A 23323-nucleotide genomic window follows, 5' to 3' on the forward strand; every position below is an offset into this window, starting at 1 on the left:
ATATATATATATATATATATATATATATATATATATATATATATATATATATATATATATACAACAAACCACTTCCTATTTTATCCATCAAAATATACAAAAAGTTGAACAATGACTTATGTGTACAATTTTAAAATAATAAATATTTGTTTATTGTATTAATATAATTAGTTCCTTTTGGAAATGGAGTTATTAGTGGTGTAGGATATCATGAAATTTATTAACAGGTATAGATATACCACACAATTAATCTCTTGTGTTGCAGATATGTGCAGCAATTTTTTCCAATAAATCCAATAGTTTAATAGTTCGTTGCTTTGGATTTGCATTTTCTGCATATGAAATGAAAATAGTTTAACACAATTTGCCTATGATAACGTTGTTTTAATATTTCGTTTATGATACCTTTTTTTAAACTGGGCTTGGTACATAAGGGAACATCTAAAATATAAAAAAACTTATATTTGCAATTGCTATTTCCACTTTTGGTTTTTAATACCTTTTTCCAAAGCCGCATTTGAACACGAAGGAATGTCTGAAATAAAAAAGGTGGAAATTTAGATTATGATAATGTAATTTTGTATCATTCTAGAGGATAAGGTTTGTGGTTGTAGGAGGTGTAATACTTGAATTTTATAATTGGTTACGAGATATAATGTTCATGGGAAACTGCAACATTGTTTACATTTTTTTATCGATCTAAAGTCTTTAAAGTAGTAGGGATATTTTCTACGATTATCAAACTAAATATGATGGAAAATGTTCCTTATTACCGAAAGCTTAATGGCAAATAGTACTTTCGAAGGCGGATTTCAGATAAGGTGTTTATGTAGGAGTTTTTAAAAAAATTAAGCAACATTTGTGGTCATCTAATGTGTGTCAATAAATAAGTATGTTGGTTAAATAATCAAATCAGCAATGTATGTGGAGGAAGGAGACACAAATCATCCAAAGTAAAATTGTTACTTCTCACCAATATCACCAGAATCTTCATTTATGTTGAGGTTATTGCAATCCTTTCCATCAGCATTCTCGCTATCAAGGACATAATCTGGGTTTAGCGATTTCCTTTCACTCAATATACTTTCTAATTCTCTATATCAAAATGTATAAGAACACAAAATTCGAAAGCCTCAATTTTAAACCTATGCCACAACATGCATTGTAGTGGATAGTTCCTTATACTACGTAGTGATAACAATTCATAAAAAATTGGGAAAAAATCTCAAAAACTAAATACTTACAGCTCAAAAGGGCATGTTACTTTATTCCTGCCTGTTAAAGAGATGTTGAGCTTCATTTTTTTAAACCGCCTTTCCAACGATCGAAATTTTGTGTGGACTTGATCAGGTGTAAAACAGTATCTAAAATTGGATAAGAAATGAGTAGAAGTAATACCATTATGGAGTTCTTGGCGATACAAATATGGACCGCCTAAAAAAGTGAAAAAGTAAATAAATGCATTCACAAGAGTATCAAAAACATTTGGGAACTTTGGGAATACTTTACTTTAGTAAAAACTCTTCGATATTTTCAAAATGATCTCTAGAGCTAGATTCCGATAAAGTGTGTTTTTCTTGGAGAACGGACGCGGTACTCTCCGTTTTAATTCCAAAATGCTACAATATGTACTTTTATCTTTCCTGGGTCCAGGGGTCCTTGAACCTGCACCATTTGGCCACTTGTTGGATAGGTATTTTCATAGGATTTCCAATGTTGTCTATGTCGGGTTTATGGATTAGGAACTAAACCGGAAGTTGGTCCTGGACTTTTAGGTCAGAAATCCGGGGTACCGGGTGCGCTCCAAGAAAATCGTTCTTTACCGGAATCAGTATAAAAATCTCTATCTCTGGAAAAAATTGTCCTTATTTTACGATTGAAAACATATGTCTACTTACCCAGTCTGGTTAAGATGTTCGCTTATTACTGCGAACATTTTCTTTTTATTTTTTAGGTTGGCTGTCTTCCCAACTTGTGGCATTAAGTCTTCTAGAAGACTTAACATTAATTTTACCGGCGCCTCCAACCATGTTAGCTTCTCTGGGGTTTGAGAAAACTCCACCTCTAAATACTCTTCAACGCATTCTGAAAACAAAGCTTTCTAGATAAACAGCATTCAAAAATAATTATAATTTTAACTTACCGTCTTCAATACTCATTTTTTTAAAATTTGGCGTCCTTTTCAATAAGGTTTCACAAGTCCGATTTAGACTGCTTTCATTTTGAATTTTGAATGTTGACACTTTATCCCATTTCTGCTAATTTTCCGTTCCCTTATTTTTTGAGCACATCTAAATGAGAATGACATTTCGCACTGTTCTCTCTTCTGCTAGTTTTACTACTAAAAAAGTACTGGAACACAACTAAAGATTTTTGTTCTTCGTTCCATTCAAATCACTCTCAGAACTTAGATTGAATGTGTGCCATCCCTAATAAATGAAAGCATTTATCGAAAAAATAAATTATGACATTTAAAAATTGACAAATTTAATGAAATTTTAAAAAAAAATTGGGAAGACTGAAAATTATGAATGAAAACTGCAATGTTGAATGGTGTATGTACATTCAAACGAAAGTAAATTTATGTGTTTGTTTCTCTTTCGAGACGAGCTTAATGATCTGAAATTTGCAGTGAAAACTTTGCTGTGAAAAGATTTGCTAATAGAGCTTGAGTCGAACTTGGGGAGTTTCTAGTGTTTAATTCGCATATGCTAATTCGCAATAAGTTCGAAATATATACTACATTCCAGAGAACGGCCCTTGTAAGCCATCATCCACACCAAATATGCCTGATGAGCAGCTTAACCAACGGCGAAACGCGTCACATAGTGGTGAATGTGTGATAGTGTCTATCTGGCTTTCCTTTTCACTGCAAATTTAAAATCATTAAGCTCGTCTCGAAAGAGAAACAAACACATAAATCATAAACATATGATCTTCGCCTTAACAAGGCGAAACTCAAAAAAAAAGTAAATTTTGTTTTCTCTTTCATCCGAGGTGCGCATTTTCTCCACGAGTTGAAATTTCCACAGAAAACAGTAAACAAAAGATGCAATATTTTCAAAATGTTTGTATCGGCAGAAAAAAATGTTTGACAAGTGTCTCTCCAGCAGAATTTAAAAATAGAAAAATACTAAAATATGTCCAAAATGTGAACATTTACACAAGAAGTTGAAAACATGAATGAAAATTGTAAAATTAATGACATAATAAATCTTTGGGAGAAAAACATCAATTTCTTCTTTTCATATTAATGAGAATTTCATGTATTTTCGTATAAATTCCCATTAAAATCAACAAACAAAATTTTTGAAAAAAGGAATTATTTAACTATGAATTTAGAATCGTGCCGTGAACGGATTGATTCGATTGATGAAAACATAGCATCACGATTCATAAGCTAACGATTACAGCTGAGAAAACAATAGTTCTTATCAATCAATATTTTGGTTTAAATGTTTGTTGCTCTTAAATTCGATGTTATGATATGATGCATGAGAAAGTTGTTACCTGTACAAAGGCACATCCCTCTTTTTACTCTTCAAGACCAAAAACATTTTGCAATAAAAATATCAGAGCGCATGTTGAAGTATCTGCTAGTTATCTGAATATTCAATGTTGCAGTTAGTTATACTTCAGTCGACTTTCAAATAATCGATTAATATTCTTTAAGTGTTGAAAAGTGTAAACACAACTGGTGATACAATCATTATTTAAATTCGAGCTTTTTGAAGAGAAATTATTCAAATTAGTTAAAATTGTGAAAATAGACATATTATAACATTTAAATGGAAAATATTAAAAAAGCATTTTTTTTGCAGATTTTTTTCGATTTTTGGCATCACAATCTTTATGCATCTGCCTACATTTTTTTTGCCATGGGCGAACTCAACACCTGCCTATTTCAAAACTCACCAAGTCGATTTAGAGGTCACATATATTTGACAGTTCTTGCATTTTTATAGAATGCGAATAACATGCCCCAATTAACGTGCTTTTAGTTTTGATTTTGTAATAACTTTCACCTAAAAATCACACAACTGATCTTATAATTTGCTGAAATCGACATTCTAAACAAATCCCTGCACTAAGCTGCTATCAGACGATAATGGTGTTACATGTGTGCTTTTACTTGTATTATCCGTGTGTATGTTACATGTGTGCTGTCACTTTTATTGTCCATGTGTATTTCCGTGTGTATGTTACTATGGCCAAGGGAACATCATAAACCCCACTTGGCTCATCAGCCTTCAACAGTCGACTGACCACGAACAACATGTTTCAAGTTTATGATTTCATCTATCTCTAAACATAGTCATTCAATAACTTATTATCTAACACTAGTTCTCAAGTGTATGGCTTAAATTTACTTAGTATAATTCTTATTTTTCTAAGTTTATCTAATTAATACAACAAGGGGGTCACATAGTTAATGTTACCTAACATTAATTCAATAAAACAATAAACTTATATGTAAAGTAAATTTACATTTATAAATTCCCCTAAAAAAGATGAATAAAAAAAGGACTCTAAAATTTTTTTATACTTTTGTTTCTTACATACTATATTAAAACTAAACTTAAACCTATTTATACTACTTAAACTAATTTACATACTACTATTTACAATACATACAGAAAACGGGCGTTACACCAGTTACTGGGCTGTTTGGTAGACAGTGTCGTCAATGTCTAGCGAGCTGAACCTGCGATGATAGAAGAGTGTGTCCTCTCTATATAGAAGACCTTCTTCATCTAGTGTAACTAAGCTACTCGGCGGCCTATAATTGGCCCGAGTTAGCCTTTGCACATCAGTGTCGTGCAACAGGCTTTCCCTAACTATACTATTATCTAACGTAGCTGCCCGGTCTAGGAATTTGAGGGCGCTAGTCATTAGAAACTTATCTATGCGGGTGAAGTCCGTGGAACTATATATTACCCTGTTGAGCGGTAAAACTAAACTTAAACCTATTTATACTACTTAAACTAATTTACATACTACTATTTACAATATATACAGGAAAAGGGCGTTACACCAGTTACTGGGCTGTTTGGTAGACAGTGTTGTCAATGTCTAGCGAGCGAACCTGCGATGATAGAAGAGTGTGTCCTCTCTATATAGAAGACCTTCTTCATCTAGTGTAACTAAGCTACTCGGCGGCCTATAATTGGCCCGAGTTAGCCTTTGCACATTAGTGTCGTGCAACAGGCTTTCCCTAACTAGACTATTATCTAACGTAGCTGCCCGGTCTAGGAATTGGGGGCGCTAGTCATTAGAAACTTATCTATGCGGGTGAAGTCTGTGGTACTATATACTACCCTGTTGGGCGGTAATCGCCATATCCCATCTTCACCCTTCGTTGGCCTTAAGTCCAAGCAGGACCTAAGAATCCGTCTTTCCCATATGCGAAGCCTTTAAATTTGGTGGGAAGAGATCCCAAACTAAATAGGAAAGGCGTATGCATTTAGTGGTCTAATAGTCTGTTAATTGATAATTAACCTAACTTCTACAGTCAGTCCTTCTCTTCTGCCGATGGCACTTTGAAAATATGAATTTGACTTTGACTTGGTCTGAATTTCTAATAGCTTCCCCTCCAATTGCAAGTTAAGGTTCGTACTGTCTGGCGCTACGGTACAGGTATTTCTTCTTGTCTTTGAAGGTTATAGCCTCATACTTGTCGACATTTAAATACATTTTCCAACTTTGGAAGTATTCAGAGAGTTGCTCTAAACATGCATTCAGTCTGTTATTAGTATTCCCAGCGTAGGTTCCTGTACCAGTGACTAATATATCATCCACATATATCAGGCGTAAATGCCCATCAGGCGCTAAATATGTTGAAGAGAACGGGTCCAAGGAGTGAACCTTGTGGTACCCCGGCAGTCACTGCTCTTTCTTACGAAAGGTCATCCTGAACTTTAACTTTATAACTTCTTTTTGCTAAGAAGCTAGTTACCATCCTACATATATTAAACCCGAAGCCTAGTCTTCGCATTTTTATATTATGGCATTTTGCCATACGTTGTCGAACGCTCTGGCAAAATCTAAACTAACAGCAATAGATATGTGTCTGTTATTTAGAGCTTAATCACATAGTCCCCTAAGGCCATCAGGGCATGTAAAGTTGAATGACCCTGCCTGAAGTCAAATTGACTATTCGATAGGATTGCTCCTTCTTCTAACTTTTCTCTTATATCAGAGAGTAAAAATTGCTCAAAAAGCTTCCCGAACGTTGAGAGTAAGCTAAATGGCCTATAACTACTGCATAATGTCGGATCCTTGCCAGGTTTCAGGATGGGTATTGTAATTGCCCTTTTTCATGAAACCGGGAAATAGCCCAGATTTATACAGTGATTGAAGATAATCGCTATGTGTTTCCAGGCAGCGTCATCGGTCCTCCTTAACACGATGTCAGGGACTCCATCTGGTCCTGCGGATTTGCGATTAGGTCTTCTTTTCAACCTTGCTCCGATATTGGGAGCTTTTAGGAATTTATTACTACGCCATGTATTTTGTTCACTTATTATGGAACCATCTGCAGTTAAATTATCTGCAAATGTCACCAGTGGTGAGTTATCATTATAAATTGATACATCACTTCTAAAAGCATTGCTGAAAGAAGCGGTGTTGTCGGCATCAGGTTGTCCTTGAACAACATCCGCTAACATGTTAGCCTTTTGGCTAGACATGACTGCCGTGGTCCCATCACTGCCGATGAGTTTTGGCATGGCAGCTAATACCCGCTGAAGCCTAAACTTTATCGTACATACGCTCATTCACCTGGATTCCGTTGAGGAATTGAACCCACTGAACTGTATGGTATTCCGCAATTGCTCCTTGGATAATTATATCCGCATTGCGAATTTCCGCCTTGATAGTTATGTACCTCTCAGGGTTTAGTGTACGGGGTCCTCTATTCCTAGAATATGTACTAGGAATGGTGAACTACATGGCATTTCGAAAACCCCGCTCGTGGCATCGATGCAAGCATCGATTTTCGAATGAGTGACATTCCGATCTATAGGAAGTTGCCAGTTGGGAAGCTCTCATGCCAATATACTGTTGAATTGTCGTTTGTCCATTCTTCTTTAGTTGAAGAAAGTCCGTCTAGGTTTACGTTCCAGTTCGTCCCCGTAAACCGTCATTTTTAGCGCTCTATGGTCGGAATTACAGCCTACTGTTGTAGAAAATTGTAGAACCTGCATGGCAGATGTCAAGAAATCTTTACCAAAGATTTCATTACAGAGTTCGTCAAAAAGCGTGAGGCCACTGACTACTATGTCAGGATGGGTATTGTAATTGCCCTTTTCCATGAAACCGGGAAATAGCCCAGATTTATACAGTGATTGAAGATAATCGCTATGTGTTTCCAGGCAGCGTCATCGGTCCTCCTTAACACGATGTCAGGGACTCCATCTGGTCCTGCGGATTTGCGATTAGGTCTTCTTTTCAACCTTGCTCCGATATTGGGAGCTTTTAGGAATTTATTACTACGCCATGTATTTTGTTCACTTATTATGGAACCATCTGCAGTTAAATTATCTGCAAATGTCACCAGTGGTGAGTTATCATTATAAATTGATACATCACTTCTAAAAGCATTGCTGAAAGAAGCGGTGTTGTCGGCATCAGGTTGTCCTTGAACAACATCCGCTAACATGTTAGCCTTTTGGCTAGACATGACTGCCGTGGTCCCATCACTGCCGATGAGTTTTGGCATGGCAGCTAATACCCGCTGAAGCCTAAACTTTATCGTACATACGCTCATTCACCTGGATTCCATTGAGGAATTGAACCCACTGAACTGTATGGTATTCCGCAATTGCTCCTTGGATAATTATATCCGCATTGCGAATTTCCGCCTTGATAGTTATGTACCTCTCAGGGTTTAGTGTACGGGGTCCTCTATTCCCAGAATATGTACTAGGAATGGTGAACTACATGGCATTTCGAAAACCCCGCTCGTGGCATCGATGCAAGCATCGATTTTCGAATGAGTGACATTCCGATCTATAGGAAGTTGCCAGTTGGGAAGCTCTCATGCCAATATACTGTTGAATTGTCGTTTGTCCATTCTTCTTTAGTTGAAGAAAGTCCGTCTAGGTTTACGTTCCAGTTCGTCCCCGTAAACCGTCATTTTTAGCGCTCTATGGTCGGAATTACAGCCTACTGTTGTAGAAAATTGTAGAACCTGCATGACAGATGTCAAGAAATCTTTACCAAAGATTTCATTACAGAGTTCGTCAAAAAGCGTGAGGCCACTGACTACTATGTCAGGATGGGTATTGTAATTGCCCTTTTCCATGAAACCGGGAAATAGCCCAGATTTATACAGTGATTGAAGATAATCGCTATGTGTTTCCAGGCAGCGTCATCGGTCCTCCTTAACACGATGTCAGGGACTCCATCTGGTCCTGCGGATTTGCGATTAGGTCTTCTTTTCAACCTTGCTCCGATATTGGGAGCTTTTAGGAATTTATTACTACGCCATGTATTTTGTTCACTTATTATGGAACCATCTGCAGTTAAATTATCTGCAAATGTCACCAGTGGTGAGTTATCATTATAAATTGATACATCACTTCTAAAAGCATTGCTGAAAGAAGCGGTGTTGTCGGCATCAGGTTGTCCTTGAACAACATCCGCTAACATGTTAGCCTTTTGGCTAGACATGACTGCCGTGGTCCCATCACTGCCGATGAGTTTTGGCATGGCAGCTAATACCCGCTGAAGCCTAAACTTTATCGTACATACGCTCATTCACCTGGATTCCATTGAGGAATTGAACCCACTGAACTGTATGGTATTCCGCAATTGCTCCTTGGATAATTATATCCGCATTGCGAATTTCCGCCTTGATAGTTATGTACCTCTCAGGGTTTAGTGTACGGGGTCCTCTATTCCCAGAATATGTACTAGGAATGGTGAACTACATGGCATTTCGAAAACCCCGCTCGTGGCATCGATGCAAGCATCGATTTTCGAATGAGTGACATTCCGATCTATAGGAAGTTGCCAGTTGGGAAGCTCTCATGCCAATATACTGTTGAATTGTCGTTTGTCCATTCTTCATTTCATTCATTTTTAGCGATCTATGGTCGGAATTACAGCCTACTGTTGTAGAAAATTGTAGAACCTGCATGACAGATGTCAAGAAATCTTTACCAAAGATTTCATTACAGAGTTCGTCAAAAAGCGTGAGGCCACTGACTACTATGTCTAGCGATTGCTCGCCCAGAGCCATGTTGGCTTTGGGTAGACCCAAAGTTGTGTTAGCTTTGGGTTGGGTTGTAACCACATTGGCTTTTGGCTGCTGGCGCAAAGTCAGATTAGCATTAGGACCAGTCTTAGCCGATGTAGCAGAAGCAAATGATACTTTAGACTGTATCATGCCAATGTCTTTAGGGAAACTGGGCTTGGGCACAGCCTCCACTACCTTAGCAACCTTGCCTTCAGCAAATTTTGCCAAAAGCTTCAGGCGCGTTGGACAGTCGCGAGCGTTCGCAGCGTGTCCAGTGGGTTGCAGTTTACGAATTTGAATACGTAATCTGGCCGCATTGTTACCTTAACTGTAACTGGGTCAGTTACAGATATCATTGTAGACTTATTACGGACTTGGGGATTTTGCACTTACTAGGACCATGGTCTCATGCGCACTTAACGCAGCAATAAGGCATACCACAATTAGTTGACACATGGAAATGCCGTTGGCAGTTATGGCACAGTGTTTACCCCTTCTTTTTGTCTTTACGAACGACAATGCCGTTCGTGAAAAGACGTTTTACTTTATAGAGTCCGTTGATGTCCGAATCCTTGTCCAGGTGTACTAACCACTTGCTACCACTACACGTTTAACTACACGTTTTTCCTCAAAGTGTATAGGTATAGCTTTAAGTCCTGCTTCTACGTCCTTTACGTCGTAAGAGTCAGGCAACTTTTCAATGACAACCGAATACATCGATTGTCTTTTTGGTGTAATGGTATAAAAGTTTATACCTTGTTCCACCAATAGTTCGCGGACGAACTGATGTTCTACCAATGTCAGGACTATGAAGTTGGAAAATTTTCTGTTTACTAATGAAATAGTGAACTTTTCATGACCTAGTTTGGAAATTACTAGGTCATTTAGTGCCTTAAAATTGGCGTTGTAAACCGAATTATGTGGCGGAAGTTTCGACTTACCTGCCCCTTTAGGTGTAACGCCCTTTTGTTGACAGGAACCAGGATTATTTGCTACTTTGCTGACTTTTCCATTAGCAGTTGCTGCTGGTTTTGTAGGAACTGCGGCAAACTCCTTCCTTCCTCCAGGTAGTATGGTCTTCTTGCCTATCTGTGATGGCGCACGGCATGCTACCATCGATACATGTGCCACTGGCGGTGTGGTGACGGACTGCTCTACTAGCAGCGTAGAAGCAGTATCCACCTCCATGCCAAATTGGCATCACTGATTTTTAAGGAGTTTTTCCTCTCCAATGGTGCAACTTCTCGTTTATAAGAAGTTTCACGCATTAGCATCGCATGAAATTCTCGTGAATTGTCTTCCTGTCTGTATTTAAAGGCATTAAATTTAGTCGACAGGGCCGTATATTTCTTCTCTACGTTGGATAAAGCCTTTTGGAGTTCCGCATTTGCAGCTTCCAATTTAATAATTTCGTATACGGAGTCCTCTTGGCCGCATTTACACTTTCGCTTTTTCCCTTTTTTTTTCTTGTACGATATTGACATCACTACTTGGCCATAGGAATTGTTGCCAAATCCATTGCCTGCCCTGAAGGTGTTGGTCGTTTGTCACCATCCAACAACAACTCTACGGCACCTCCTTTTATACTCTGCCGTGTCTTACGCAGCCGCATGTTTTTTTTTATTGTCCGTGTAATTTAGTTCGACTATCCGCCGCTAGGTGCATTCGCACGAAATTTGTATGCAGTGATGTTACTAACAACTACGGGGTGACCATTCCGTTAAATTCAAGGTTTGTATCCAGAAACAAATGTAACGACTTTTGGTCATTAAAATGTCGTTCTGACAATGGCGTTTGCGATTCTGCTTCATTCATTCTGCTATAAACCTACTGTTTTAATTTTATGGATAGTCAACATATTTTGAATATTGAAATTTTTACGAACTTCTTTAAAAAAATTGTCATTTACATAAAATTGCCATTTTACAAATGACTCATTATTCTTGGTATCACACACTTGCATATTTTTTTTATTTCCTTTAGTTACATTGTGAAATATCGTCCATGTGTCACACGATGAGTGCAACTTCTACATATAGAACATTTGACACTACGTAAGTAAAAAATATATTTTTGATAATGCATTTATTATACATCTCCACAGCAATATAATTTTCGTTCAACATGTTTCGTCTAGACCATGGTCCAATTATAAGGTCGACAAGTAAGACCAGCTGATACCTACATTTTCTGTCAACATAATTTAAAATCGCCTGACAACTTTAAAAAGTGTCAATAAAACTAGTCCGTTTTTTGTCAAGCAATTTTAATTTGAAACAAAAAAAGAACAATAGGGAATAAGTGCTTTTTGTTTTTACTTCATAAAAAGCTGAATATCGCAGTTACAAAAAGCAAAAAATCTAAACACAACGTTATTTTAATTAACGATTTCAATATTTGTATAGGCAGAAAACCACCATTTGATGTATGTTCTGAAGACACGAATGAATCTAACACCAAAGGATTCAAGGGAAAAGTGCAAAGCCCCCCATACCTCCCAAGTTTACAAACTTCTAGTGGTCACATGTGGGGCACATTTCTAGAGCTCTAAGATGGCTATATGCTCGATTAAAAATACCACACTTTTTTTTGGGATGTGAATCTGAAAAAACGACTACCGCTAACTCAGGACAAACGAAAACTCCCAAAGCGTAAAACAATGTGTCCCTGTAACAATTGAAGGTTTTAATTTTCATTAGAATCTTTGCAATTTAAAAAGAAAGATAAGCTTGGTTGTGTTTTTTTCAATTGCAATTCAATTCGCTGCCAAAATTGACAAAGCGGAAATTCGCTGCACTGTTATTTTGTCGGGGCGAAATACTTTCTTTTTCGCTGTAATTACACATTTTGACAATATATGAAGGTGAAGAGCTGCATTTAATTGGGAATTCGCTTTCTGGTCGACCTTATAATAGAACCATGGTCTGGACGTTGATTTTACATATGAATATTAGTAAGTTAATTTAACATTAAAATAATGGCGACAGAATTTGTTATTTTTTATGTATATATAGAGTCTTAAGTTTTATTTTGCATTAAACACCTCTATTGTTTTGGATGACATTAAGAAGGAACTAATTTCTTGCATGGTTGAAGTAGGGAGGCGAGTTCGGTGAATGTTCTATTTCACGTTGGGGACCAGCCAATTAGCCGCTTGGATCCTGAAATTTAACGCCTTCACACTATTTTTAAGGAGATATTAAAGCTCATGTATGTCCGGTTTAATTGACGCATTAGAAGACAACATTGAAACATTTATTCCAATTTAACCAAAAATAGCCCATTTGAACTGCATTCAAATTAGTTTCAATTTCTTTTTTACCGTTAAGTAATATAAAAAATATTTAATATCGAGATATTTTATTTATATTTAGAACCAATTATGACCCACAAATACCAATTTTTAGACATATTCGTGGGAAAATGTGGCAAAAATCATCAAACTACCGAATATAGGGAGGTACCGTTATATAGGGATATACAAAAACGTGGACCTATACATACAATGTTTCGCCAACATAGCTAGAACCTATTATGACCAACTAATTCCAATTTTTAGACAAGTCCGTGAAAAAATGTGACAAAAAACATCAAAATACCGAATATCGGGAGATACCGTTATATGGGGCTATACCAAAGCGTGGACCTATACATACAATGTCTCACCACACGAACTAGGACCCATTATGACCGACAAATACCAATTTTTAGAGAAATCCGTGAAAAAAAAATGTGGCAAAAATCGTCAAAATAACGAATATCGGGAGGTACCGTTATATGGGGACAATACCAAAACGTGGACCTATACATGCAATGTTTCGCAATCGGAGATAGAACCCATTATGACCAAAAAATACAAAATTTTTGAAAAATCCATGAAAAAATGGGGCGAAAATCATCAAAATACCGAATATCGGGAGGTACCGTTATATGGGGCTATACCAAAGCGTGGACCTATACATACAATGCTTCGCCACACGAACTAGTACAAATACCAATTTTCAGACAAATCCGTGAAAAAGTGTGGCAAAAATCATCAAAATACCGAATATCGGGAGGTACCGTTATGTGGGACTATACCAAAACGTGAACCGATATATCTCATTTTCAATACCAAACATCCTAGACACAATACAAATTATTCTACTAAATTTCTACGTCAAATAATATGGCATGTATCGTGATTTCAACAGACAGACGGACATCGTTAAATCGACGAATATTTAGTCATGTTACAAGCGGAACGACAAAGTTATATAATAATAAGAAATAATATTAGTACACTAGATATTAACAATCAATAAAAAATCTTCTTTAACTATATATTAGAAATAATTAGTTGACTTAATGTTAAACCTACTAAAAATACAAAAGTTTGGTATATTTCTTTGGACAAAATTAAAAGTTTCATTTGATTTGCAAAATGTTCCATTTCGTTTGCAAAGGTTCAATTTCAAATGTAAAAGGTTTCATTTAATTTGAAAATACTTTAAAATATTTTCATGTTAAATATTCTTAAGAATTACCATTAATATACGAAATTGAAGCAAATTATGACCATGGTAAAATGAAGAAGGTAAAATCATTTTAAATAAGCATTCCCATAAACAATCATGGCTTAATAAGAAAGGTGGCTGAACTTCAAAGAAACTAGAAAAATGCAATTATGTAAGTAGCCAATAGTGTCAAATAGACATTTAAATATGCAACAGTTGGTTTTGTTAATTTTTAATTTTTTAACAAATTATTTTTACATTGGAAAAAACCCGCGAAATTGGAATGGAATTTTGGGGTCAATCCACAAGATTGAATATAAAATAGTAGGCCAACACAGTTTTGTCTCAAAATTGTACAATGTTTCCCAATAACGTCGAAAGTATGCATATGTTGTATTTTTTATTCAAAACAATACACACATACACAAAATGTGTATGTGTTTTGACAGAATAAGGGCACCAAAAGAAAAAAATTGTATTTAGGGGGTAGCTTTGTTCAACCTTCTGTAATTATGCTATGGTTGATATAATATTAAAACTACCAAAAATAAACATTTTTGTATGTTCCTTTCTATAAATCTATAAGTTGCATTTGAATTGCAAAAGTTTTATTTCGGTTGACAGAATAAGGGCACCAAAAGAAAAAAATGTATTTAGGGGGTAGCTTTGTTCAATCTTCTGTAATTATGCCATGGTTGATATAATATTAAAACTACCAAATACATTTTTGTATGTTCCTTTCTATAAATTTATCAGTTGCATTTGAATTGCAAAAGTTTCATTTCGATTGCAAAAGATTTCATTTCAAATGCAAAAGGTTTCATTTCAATTGCAAAAGGTTTCATTTCTGCTGCAAAGGGTTTCATTTCCACTGCAAAAGGACAAAAAATATACACAATTTGTATATGTATGCATGGCACAATTACACAAGGTAGAACAATTCCAAATACATAGTTTTGGTGCCTATATTCTGTCTAAACATAAAAAATAAAATCATTTAAAATTATTTCAAAAAAATTCCAGCAGAAGTGAAAATTTTCTACGTTAATGGGCAACAATTTGCACAATTCCAAAATTGTATTGTATTAATATCTTAGATTCAATTTTGTGGTTTCTTGAAGTTGAGCAACCTTTCTGGTTGAGACATGTATGCATGTATATTTTGTATTAAAGGGCAATAGATTTGGGGTTAAAATAATGTTGTCAATAACACTGAATATGTTACCGCGTATATGTTAAAATTGCCATTTTACATGTGACTCATAATTCTTGCTATCACACACTATTATACGTATAAATTGTATTTTCTATAAAATTATAATACTTCATTGATGACATTTTACGGCATGTTTAATTTTTTTCTATAAATCTACTAGCTGCCCCGGTCCGCGTTGCCGGCCCGTAATTTTAGTCTTTAATGCTTATTATATCCTCCACCTTGGAAAGGAGGGTATACAAACTTCTTCATTCCATTTGTAACATCCATAAATGTTCGCCATAGACCGCATAGAATATACATATGTATATTCATAATCAGCACAAAATTCTAAGTCGATTTGTCCGTCTATATGTCTGCTTGTTTAAATTACGATACAGCCTACATTATTTGACGTAGAGCATCAAAATTTAGCAGAACAATTTTTATTGTGTATAGGATGGTTAGTATTGAAAATGATCTATCGGTCCACGTTTTGGTATAGTTCCCATATAACGGTATCTCTCGATAACGATATTGGGTATGTTGATAATCCTAGTCATATTTACGCACATAATTGTTTCAAATTTGGTATCTTAGAAGGTTTGATAGATGACAATCCTTGAAGTATAAAACTATCCAGAGGTTCCCCTTTTGGAATGGCCCCATATAACGGCCTCATTCATTTTATGGTTTTTTGATAAGATAACTTTGACTAAGTTAAACAAACCATCTTTCTGGTATATGAAGTTAAAAGTGAAACACGCTTGAATTCAGATCTATATATAAAAATCAATTGTTGTTCGTTGGTAATGGAATCAGTTGAAAACGGCTGGACCGATTTGCATATTTTTTTTTGTAGATACGTTCATCATACCCCGATTTAGGTTTTTAACGAAAAAAATATTGACCGCGCCTACTTTTACGCCCACAATCTTGATTTATCTAAAATCTTTATATTCGCCAGATAATAAAGATATCGGTTTGAAAATTATTAAACGAGATACTGTTGACTTTCCCTCCAACCCTAGGGATTTATTTGGGGGCTAAGGAACTGACCACGCAAACTTCTAATCTATCTATATATATCAAATAAAGTTGTGTTAATTGCTACGCTTATAACTCAAGAACCGCTGATCTGATTTTAACGATTCACATAAAATCGGAATTGTCTCTTGGAAGAAATAGATAAAATCCCAAAAATCGCGTAAAAATGTGAAATTTTAAAATTTTAATTTTGACTTTTGTGGTGTATAATAGTAATGTTTTATTTTGCATGTTTTTTCCCATTTTGACTTACTATTTTGGAATGTACATTTGTGGTTTTTTTTTTAAATTGAATTCGACGACGACAAATATGGAGTGGTGGACCTAAAAAGATGATGTCAAAATAATTTAACGTGGTCAAACCAAAGTTAAAGGATAAGTACTTTTTTCAAAATTGCTATAAAATCAAAAAAAGAGCCTATAGCATTGCAAAAACTCTAAAATCGGGAAAAAATAGAGAACATTTTTTCAATGGAATCAAATTTCAAAATAATAGTAAGGACCAAACTTCGTAAGGACCTTTAAACATTCGCTGTAAAAAACCTGCAAACAAGTTGAAGATTTTTTTTCAATTTGTTTATTAGTTACTATGCTTATAACTTAAGAACGTTTTGACGGATTTTCACAATTCATACAACTTCGGAATGAAATCTTGGGAAAACATGCCAATAAAAATATAAAAGAAAAAATCTTTTTGGCGTGAAATTTTTTCAATTTAAAAACTATATAGAAGTGTACATTTTTTATTATTTTGAATTCTGAATGAATAATATAAAAAATGAAGTAGTACCCAATACGATGTTAAATAGCGATCTTTCATGTCTGAAATTGGAATTTAGCTTTTAACTCCAGGATCTACATCGTGCTTCAGCTCGAAGATGCGAACACATTTAAAAAAAAAAAAAGGCAGAACGTTATGGGGCTCATTTCACAACGGGGACCTACCTACTTCTTTCACATGACAATAATCCGTCCAATCAGAACTCAATATGCAAAATTCATTGGGACTGAAATCAGTGAAATACCGAATATAAATGGCGAAAAAAGAAGAGGGAAAAGGATTTCTATTCTTTCAGAAATTCTTCCTAAACTTTCACGATACATTAAATAGCTTTTGCAGTTCATGATATTGGTCATAACCCCCGTTTAAGGATACAATCCGATTTCAAGTATATCATACATTTTAACCATATTTTCATACTAATTTCGGCAAATGTTGATAATTTGGGAAGAAACTATCCTTGCAAAAAATGATCACGTTTTGTATAACCATCATATGATTTAAGGAACCGCACATTTGTTTAATCGTCTTTGAATTATACTATGATAAAAGATATGGACATTATGGGGTCTCCAACGCGCAATTTCAATGACAAGTACTACTTATTACTTTAAAAACAAGTAAAAAAATAAGTTCGACCGGGCAGAACTATTATTATCATCCACCTTAGGATAAATTAAACATTTTTATATAAAAGTATCTAAATTCAAGCGTGTTTCACTTTAAACTTCATATACCAGAAAGATGGTTTGGTTAACTTAATCAAAGTTATCTTATCAAAAAAACATAAAGTGAATGAGGACGTTATATGGGGCCATACCAAAAGGTTCCCCTTTTGACAGTTTTATACTTCATGGATTGTCATATATCAAACCTTCTAAGATAGCAAATTTGAAACAATTATGTGCGTAAACGTGACTAGGATTATCAACATACCCAATATCGGTAGGTATCGTTATATGTGTTAGACAAATCCGAGGAGAAATGTGGCAAAAATCATCAATATACCGAATTTCGAGAGATACCGTTATATGGGGACTATACCAAAACGTGGACCGATAGATCATTTTCAATACCAACCATCCTATACACAATACAAATTGTTCTGCTAAATTTTGATGCTCTACGTCAAATAATGTAGGCTGCATCGTAATTTAAACAAACAGACATACAGACGGACAAATCGACTTAGAATTATGTGCTGATTATGAATATACATATGTATATTCTATGGGGTCTATGGCGAACATTTATGGATGTTACAAAAGGAATGAAAAATTTATATACCCTCCTCTCCAAGGTGGAGGATAAAATAAGCATTAAAGACTAAAATTACGGGCCGGCAACGCGGACCGGGCTAGCTAGTACTTTTATATAAAAATGTTTAATTTATCCTAAGGTGGATGATGATAATAGTTCTGCCCGGTCGAACTTAATTTTTTTACTTGTTTTTAAAGTAATAAGTAGTATTTGTCATTGAAATTGCGCGTTGGAGACCCCATAATGTCCATATCTTTTATCATTGTATAATTCAAAGACGATTAAACAAATGTCCGGTTCCTTAAATCATATGATGGTTATACAAAACATGACCATTTTTTGCAAGGATATTTTCTTCCCAAATTACCAACAATTGCCGAAATTAGTATGAAAATATGGTTAAAATGTATGATATACTTGAAATCAGATCGTATCCTTAAACGGGGGTTATGACCAATATCATGAACTGCAAAAGCTATTTAATGTATCGTGAAAGTTTAGGAAGAATTTCTGAAAGAATAAAAATCCTTTTCCCTCTATTTTTTGCGCCCTTTATATTAGGTATTTCACTGATTTCAGTCCCAATGAATTTTGCATATTGAGTTCTCATTGGACGGATTATTGTCATGTGAAAGAAGTAGGTAGGTCCCCGTTTTTTTCATATTGAGTTCTCATTGGACGGATTATTGTCATGTGAAAGAAGTAGGTAGGTCCCCGTTGTGAAATGAGCCCCATAACGTTCTGCCTTTTTTTTTTTTTAAATGTGTTCGCATCTTCGAGCTGAAGCACGATGTAGATCCTGGAGTTGAAAGCTAAATTCCAATTTCAGACATGAAAGATCGTTATTTAACATCGTATTGAGTACTATTTCATTTTTTATATTATTCATTCAGAATTCAAAACAATAAAAAATGTACACTTCTATATAGTTTTTAAAATGAAAAAATTTAACGCCAAAAAAAATTTTTTCTTTTATATTTTTATTGGCATGTTTTCCCAAGATTTCATTCCGAAGTTGTATGAATTGTGAAAATCCGTCAAAACGTTCTTGAGTTATAAGCATAGTAACTAATAAACAAATTGAAAAAAAATCTTCAACTTGTTCGCAGTTTTTTTACAGCGAATGTTTAAAGGTCCTTACGAAGTTTGGTCCTTACTATTATTTTGAAATTTGATTCCATTGAAAAAATGTTCTCTATTTTTCCCGATTTTAGAGTTTTTGCAATGCTATAGGCTCTTTTTTTTGATTTTTTAGCAATTTTGAAAAAAGTAATTATCCTTTAACTTTGGTTTGACCACGTTAAATTATTTTGACATCATATATTTAGGTCCACCACTCCATATTTGTCGTCGCTTTATACTACCCAAAAAGACTACACATCATATTAGAATTCAATTCAAAAAAAAAAAAAAAAACACTACAAATGTACATTCAAAAATAGTAAGTCAAAATGGAGAAAATCATGCAAAATAAATCATTACTATTGTACACCACAAAAGTCAAAATGAAAATTTCACATTTTTACGCGATTTTTTGGGATTTTATCTATTTCTTCCAAGAGACAATTCCGATTTTGTGTGAATCGTTAAATTCAGATCAGCGGTTCTTGGGTTATAAGCGTAGCAATTAACACAACTTTATTTGATATATATAGATAGATTAGAAGTTTGCGTGGTCAGTTCCTTAGCCCCCAAATAAATCCCTAGGGTTGGAGGGAAAGTCAACAGTAGCTCGTGTAATAATTTTCAAACCGATATCTTCATTATCTGGCTAATATAAAGATTTTAGATAAATCATGATTGTGGGCGTAAAAGTAGGCGCGGTCAATATTTTTTTTCTTTAAAAACCTAACTCGGGGTATGATGAGCGTTTGTACAAAAAAATATGCAAATCGGTCCAGCCGTTTTCAACTGATTCCATTACCAACGAACAACAATTGATTTTTATATATATAGATAGATAAGTTGCATTTGAATTGCAAAAGTTTCATTTCGGTTGCAAAAAATTTCATTTCAAATGCAAAAGGTTTCATTTCAATTGCAAAAGGTTTCATTTCTGCTGCAAAAGATTTCATTTCCACTGCAAAAGGACCGTACCATGGTACAAGAAAACAAGTAAAAAAACATTAAGTTCGGCCGGGCCAAAATTTTAATACCCTCCACCTTAGGGTAAAGGAAACGTTAGAGCCCATTTGTCCCACATATACCAACTTTTAGTCATATTAATGGGAACATTTTCCCAAAATCATCAAAATACCGAATATCGGGAAATACGGCTATATGGGGCTATACAAAACGTGGACCTTTACATACAGTGTTTCGCCAAAAGAGCTAGAACCCATTAATACTAACAAATACGAATTTCTAGACAAATCCGCGAAGAAATGAGCAAAACCCATTAAAATGCCGAAAATAGGGAGGTACCGTTATATGGGGGTTATACCAAATCGTGGACTTATACTTGCAATGTTACGCCAAAGGAGCTAGAACCTTTTATGACCTACAAATACCAATTTTCAGAAAAATCTATGAAAAATGTTGTAAATATCATCAAAATACGAATATCGGGAGGTACCGTTATATGGGGGCTATACGAAAACGTGGACCCCCATATGCAATGTTTCGCCACCGGAGCTGGAACCCATTATGACCAACAAATACCAATTTTTAGAGACTGTTCCATTGGAAAATGTGGCTAAAATCATCAAAATACCGGATATTGGGGGGTAACGTTATATGGTGGATATACGATATCGTGGACCGATATAGCCCATCTTCGAACTTGACCGGCCTGCAGACAAAAGAGGGATCTGGGCACTTTGTTGATTTTGCCGACATTATTCACCGAAAATGTTTCAAATTTGGTATTTGAAGTTCCTAATGAATACTACAGCCTACGTGGACCGATATATCACATTTTCAATACCAACCATCCTAGACACAATACAAATTGCTCTGCTAAATTTTGGCGCTCTACGTCAAATAATATGGATTGTATCGTGATTTCCACAGACAGACAGACAGACAGACGGACATCGTTAAATCGACTTAGAATTTTATGCTGATTATGAATATATATACTTTATGGGGTCTACGACGAATATTTAAGGATGTTACAAACGGAATGACAAAGTTAATATACCCTCCTTTCCAAGGAGGTGGGTATAACAAGTAAAAAAGCAGTAAGTTCGGAATACCCTCCACCATTTGGAACGAATTAGGATATTTAAAAAAATAAAATCTATTAAATATGCTGTTCAAATCTTTGAAATACCTAATATCGGAAGGTGCCGATATATGGATGGATATACGATTTTGTGGACCTATATAGACCTATGTCTAGGGGTAAAGTATTATCAAGGAACTCCTTGTGTGGATTTTCAGATAATTCCATTGGAAAATGTGGACAAAATCGTCAAAATACCGAATATCGGGGGGTACCGTTATATGGGGGCTATACAATATCTCGGAGTTATATAGACAATTGTCTTTCAGGGGATAAAGTACGCCCAAGGAGCTCCTTGTGTGGATTTTAGATAATCCCATTGGAAAATGAGGCTAAAATCATCAAAATACCGAATATCGGGAAATACGGCTATATGGGGCTATACCAAAACGTGGACCCATACATGCAATGTTTCGCCACCGGAGCTGGAACCCATTATGTCCAACAAATACCAATTTTTAGAGAAACCCGTGAAAAAATGTGGTAAAAATAATCAAAATACTGAATATTGGGAGGTACCTTTATATGGAGGCTATACCAAAGCGTGGACCTATACATGCTTTATTTTTCCACACGAACTGGGACCTGTTATGATCTACAAATACCAATTTTCAGACAAATCCGTGAAAAAATGTGGCAAAAATTATCAAAATAGCGAATATCGGGAGGTACCATTATATGGGGACTATACCAAAACGTGGACCGATATATCTCATTTTCAATACCAACCATCCTAGACACAATAAAAATTGCTCTGCTAAGTTTTGGCGCTCTAAGTCAAATAATGTGGACTGTATCGTGATTTCAACAGACAAACAGACGGACAGAGGGACATCCTTAAATCGACTTAGAATTTTATGCTGATTATGAATATATATACTTTATGGGGTCAACGACGAATATTTAAGGATGTTACAAACGGAATGAGAAAGTTAATGTACCCTCCTTTCCAAGGTGGAGGGTATAAAAATGGTAGGACAAAGTTACCTCCTAAACACAATTGTTTTTTTTTTTTGTGGTGCCCCTATTCTGTCAAAAAATAAAATTTGTATATGTATGCATGGCACAATTACAGAAGGTAGAACAATCCCAAATACATTTTTTTGGTGCCTATATTCCGTCTAAACATAAAAAATAAAATTATTTTAAAAAAATTCCAACAAAAGTGAATATTTTCTACGTTAATAGGCAAACATTTGTACAATTCCAAAATTGTATTGTATTAATATCTTAGATTCAATTTTGTGGTTTGTTGAAGTTGAGAAACCTTTCTGTTTGAGCCATGTATGCATGTGTATTAAAGGGCAATAGATTTGGGGTTTAAATAATGTTGTCAATAACACTTTTAGATTAAATTTTGTGTATTTCCGCGTATATGTTAAAATTGCCATTTTACATGTGACTCATAATTCTTGCTATCACACACAAGTTGTGTTCCAGTACTTTTTTAGTAGTAAAACTAGCAGAAGAGAGAACAGTTCGAAATGTCATTCTCATTTAGGTTTGCTCAAAAAATAAGGGAACGGAAAATTAGCAGAAATGCGATAAAATGTCAAAATTCCGAAAGTAAACAGCCTAAATCGGACTGGTGAAACCTTACTGAAAAGGGCGCCAACATTTAAAAAATGAGTATTGAAGACGATAAGATAAAATTAATAATTTATAATAATAATTAATAATCTGATTCCTCATTCAGCCAGTCCTCTTCACTGCTGGAATCATCCAAAAGTGAATACATCAGTTGCTCCATATTTTCTCTTTTTGTTTTTTGCACGACAAATATTAGTTTTTCCTTTAGTTTTCAAGTTGATCATTTTCTTTATTGAAATGTATCAATACATTTTTCAACCTTATTAGCCCTACCAATTAAATGTCAAATTTACAATATGCACATTTCTGCTCGGCTAAATTCATGTAGCTAAAACAAGCAGAAATGTGCACCACTCACCGCCATTTTTTTCTCGAGAGAGCTGCAAGTTTTGCTAGTTTTTGGAGTACGGGAACGCGTCGTAGCAGAATTAGTGCTAATTAGTACTAATTTGCAGGTTGTGGAACACAACTACTATTATACGTATAA

General features: G+C 35.0%; 1 protein-coding gene across 4 annotated transcripts in view; it reads right to left on the reverse strand.

The window, feature by feature from the left end:
- Positions 1–152: 152 nt before the first annotated feature.
- The window catches only part of LOC101896433 (uncharacterized), a 54920-nt gene continuing 31749 nt past the window's right edge, over positions 153–23323 (reverse strand). For 2 of the 4 annotated variants that reach the window (XM_059131540.1, XM_059131541.1), the window contains 6 exons: positions 2144–2429; positions 1899–2085; positions 1245–1364; positions 974–1095; positions 500–535; positions 184–441 (listed from right to left, as the gene is read on the reverse strand). In XM_059131540.1, the coding sequence (XP_058987523.1) occupies positions 302–441; positions 500–535; positions 974–1095; positions 1245–1364; positions 1899–2085; positions 2144–2159 (621 nt within the window). In that variant the 5' untranslated portion in view covers positions 2160–2429 and the 3' untranslated portion in view covers positions 184–301. Of the gene's footprint in view, positions 442–499; positions 536–973; positions 1096–1244; positions 1365–1898; positions 2086–2143; positions 2430–23323 lie in introns of all 4 variants that reach the window. The other 2 variants (XM_059131542.1, XM_059131543.1) reach the window with 2 other exon arrangements.

Source organism: Musca domestica, unplaced genomic scaffold, assembly GCF_030504385.1.
Source record: "Musca domestica strain aabys unplaced genomic scaffold, Musca_domestica.polishedcontigs.V.1.1 9, whole genome shotgun sequence".
In the NCBI taxonomy this organism is placed as follows: Eukaryota; Metazoa; Arthropoda; class Insecta; order Diptera; family Muscidae; genus Musca; species Musca domestica.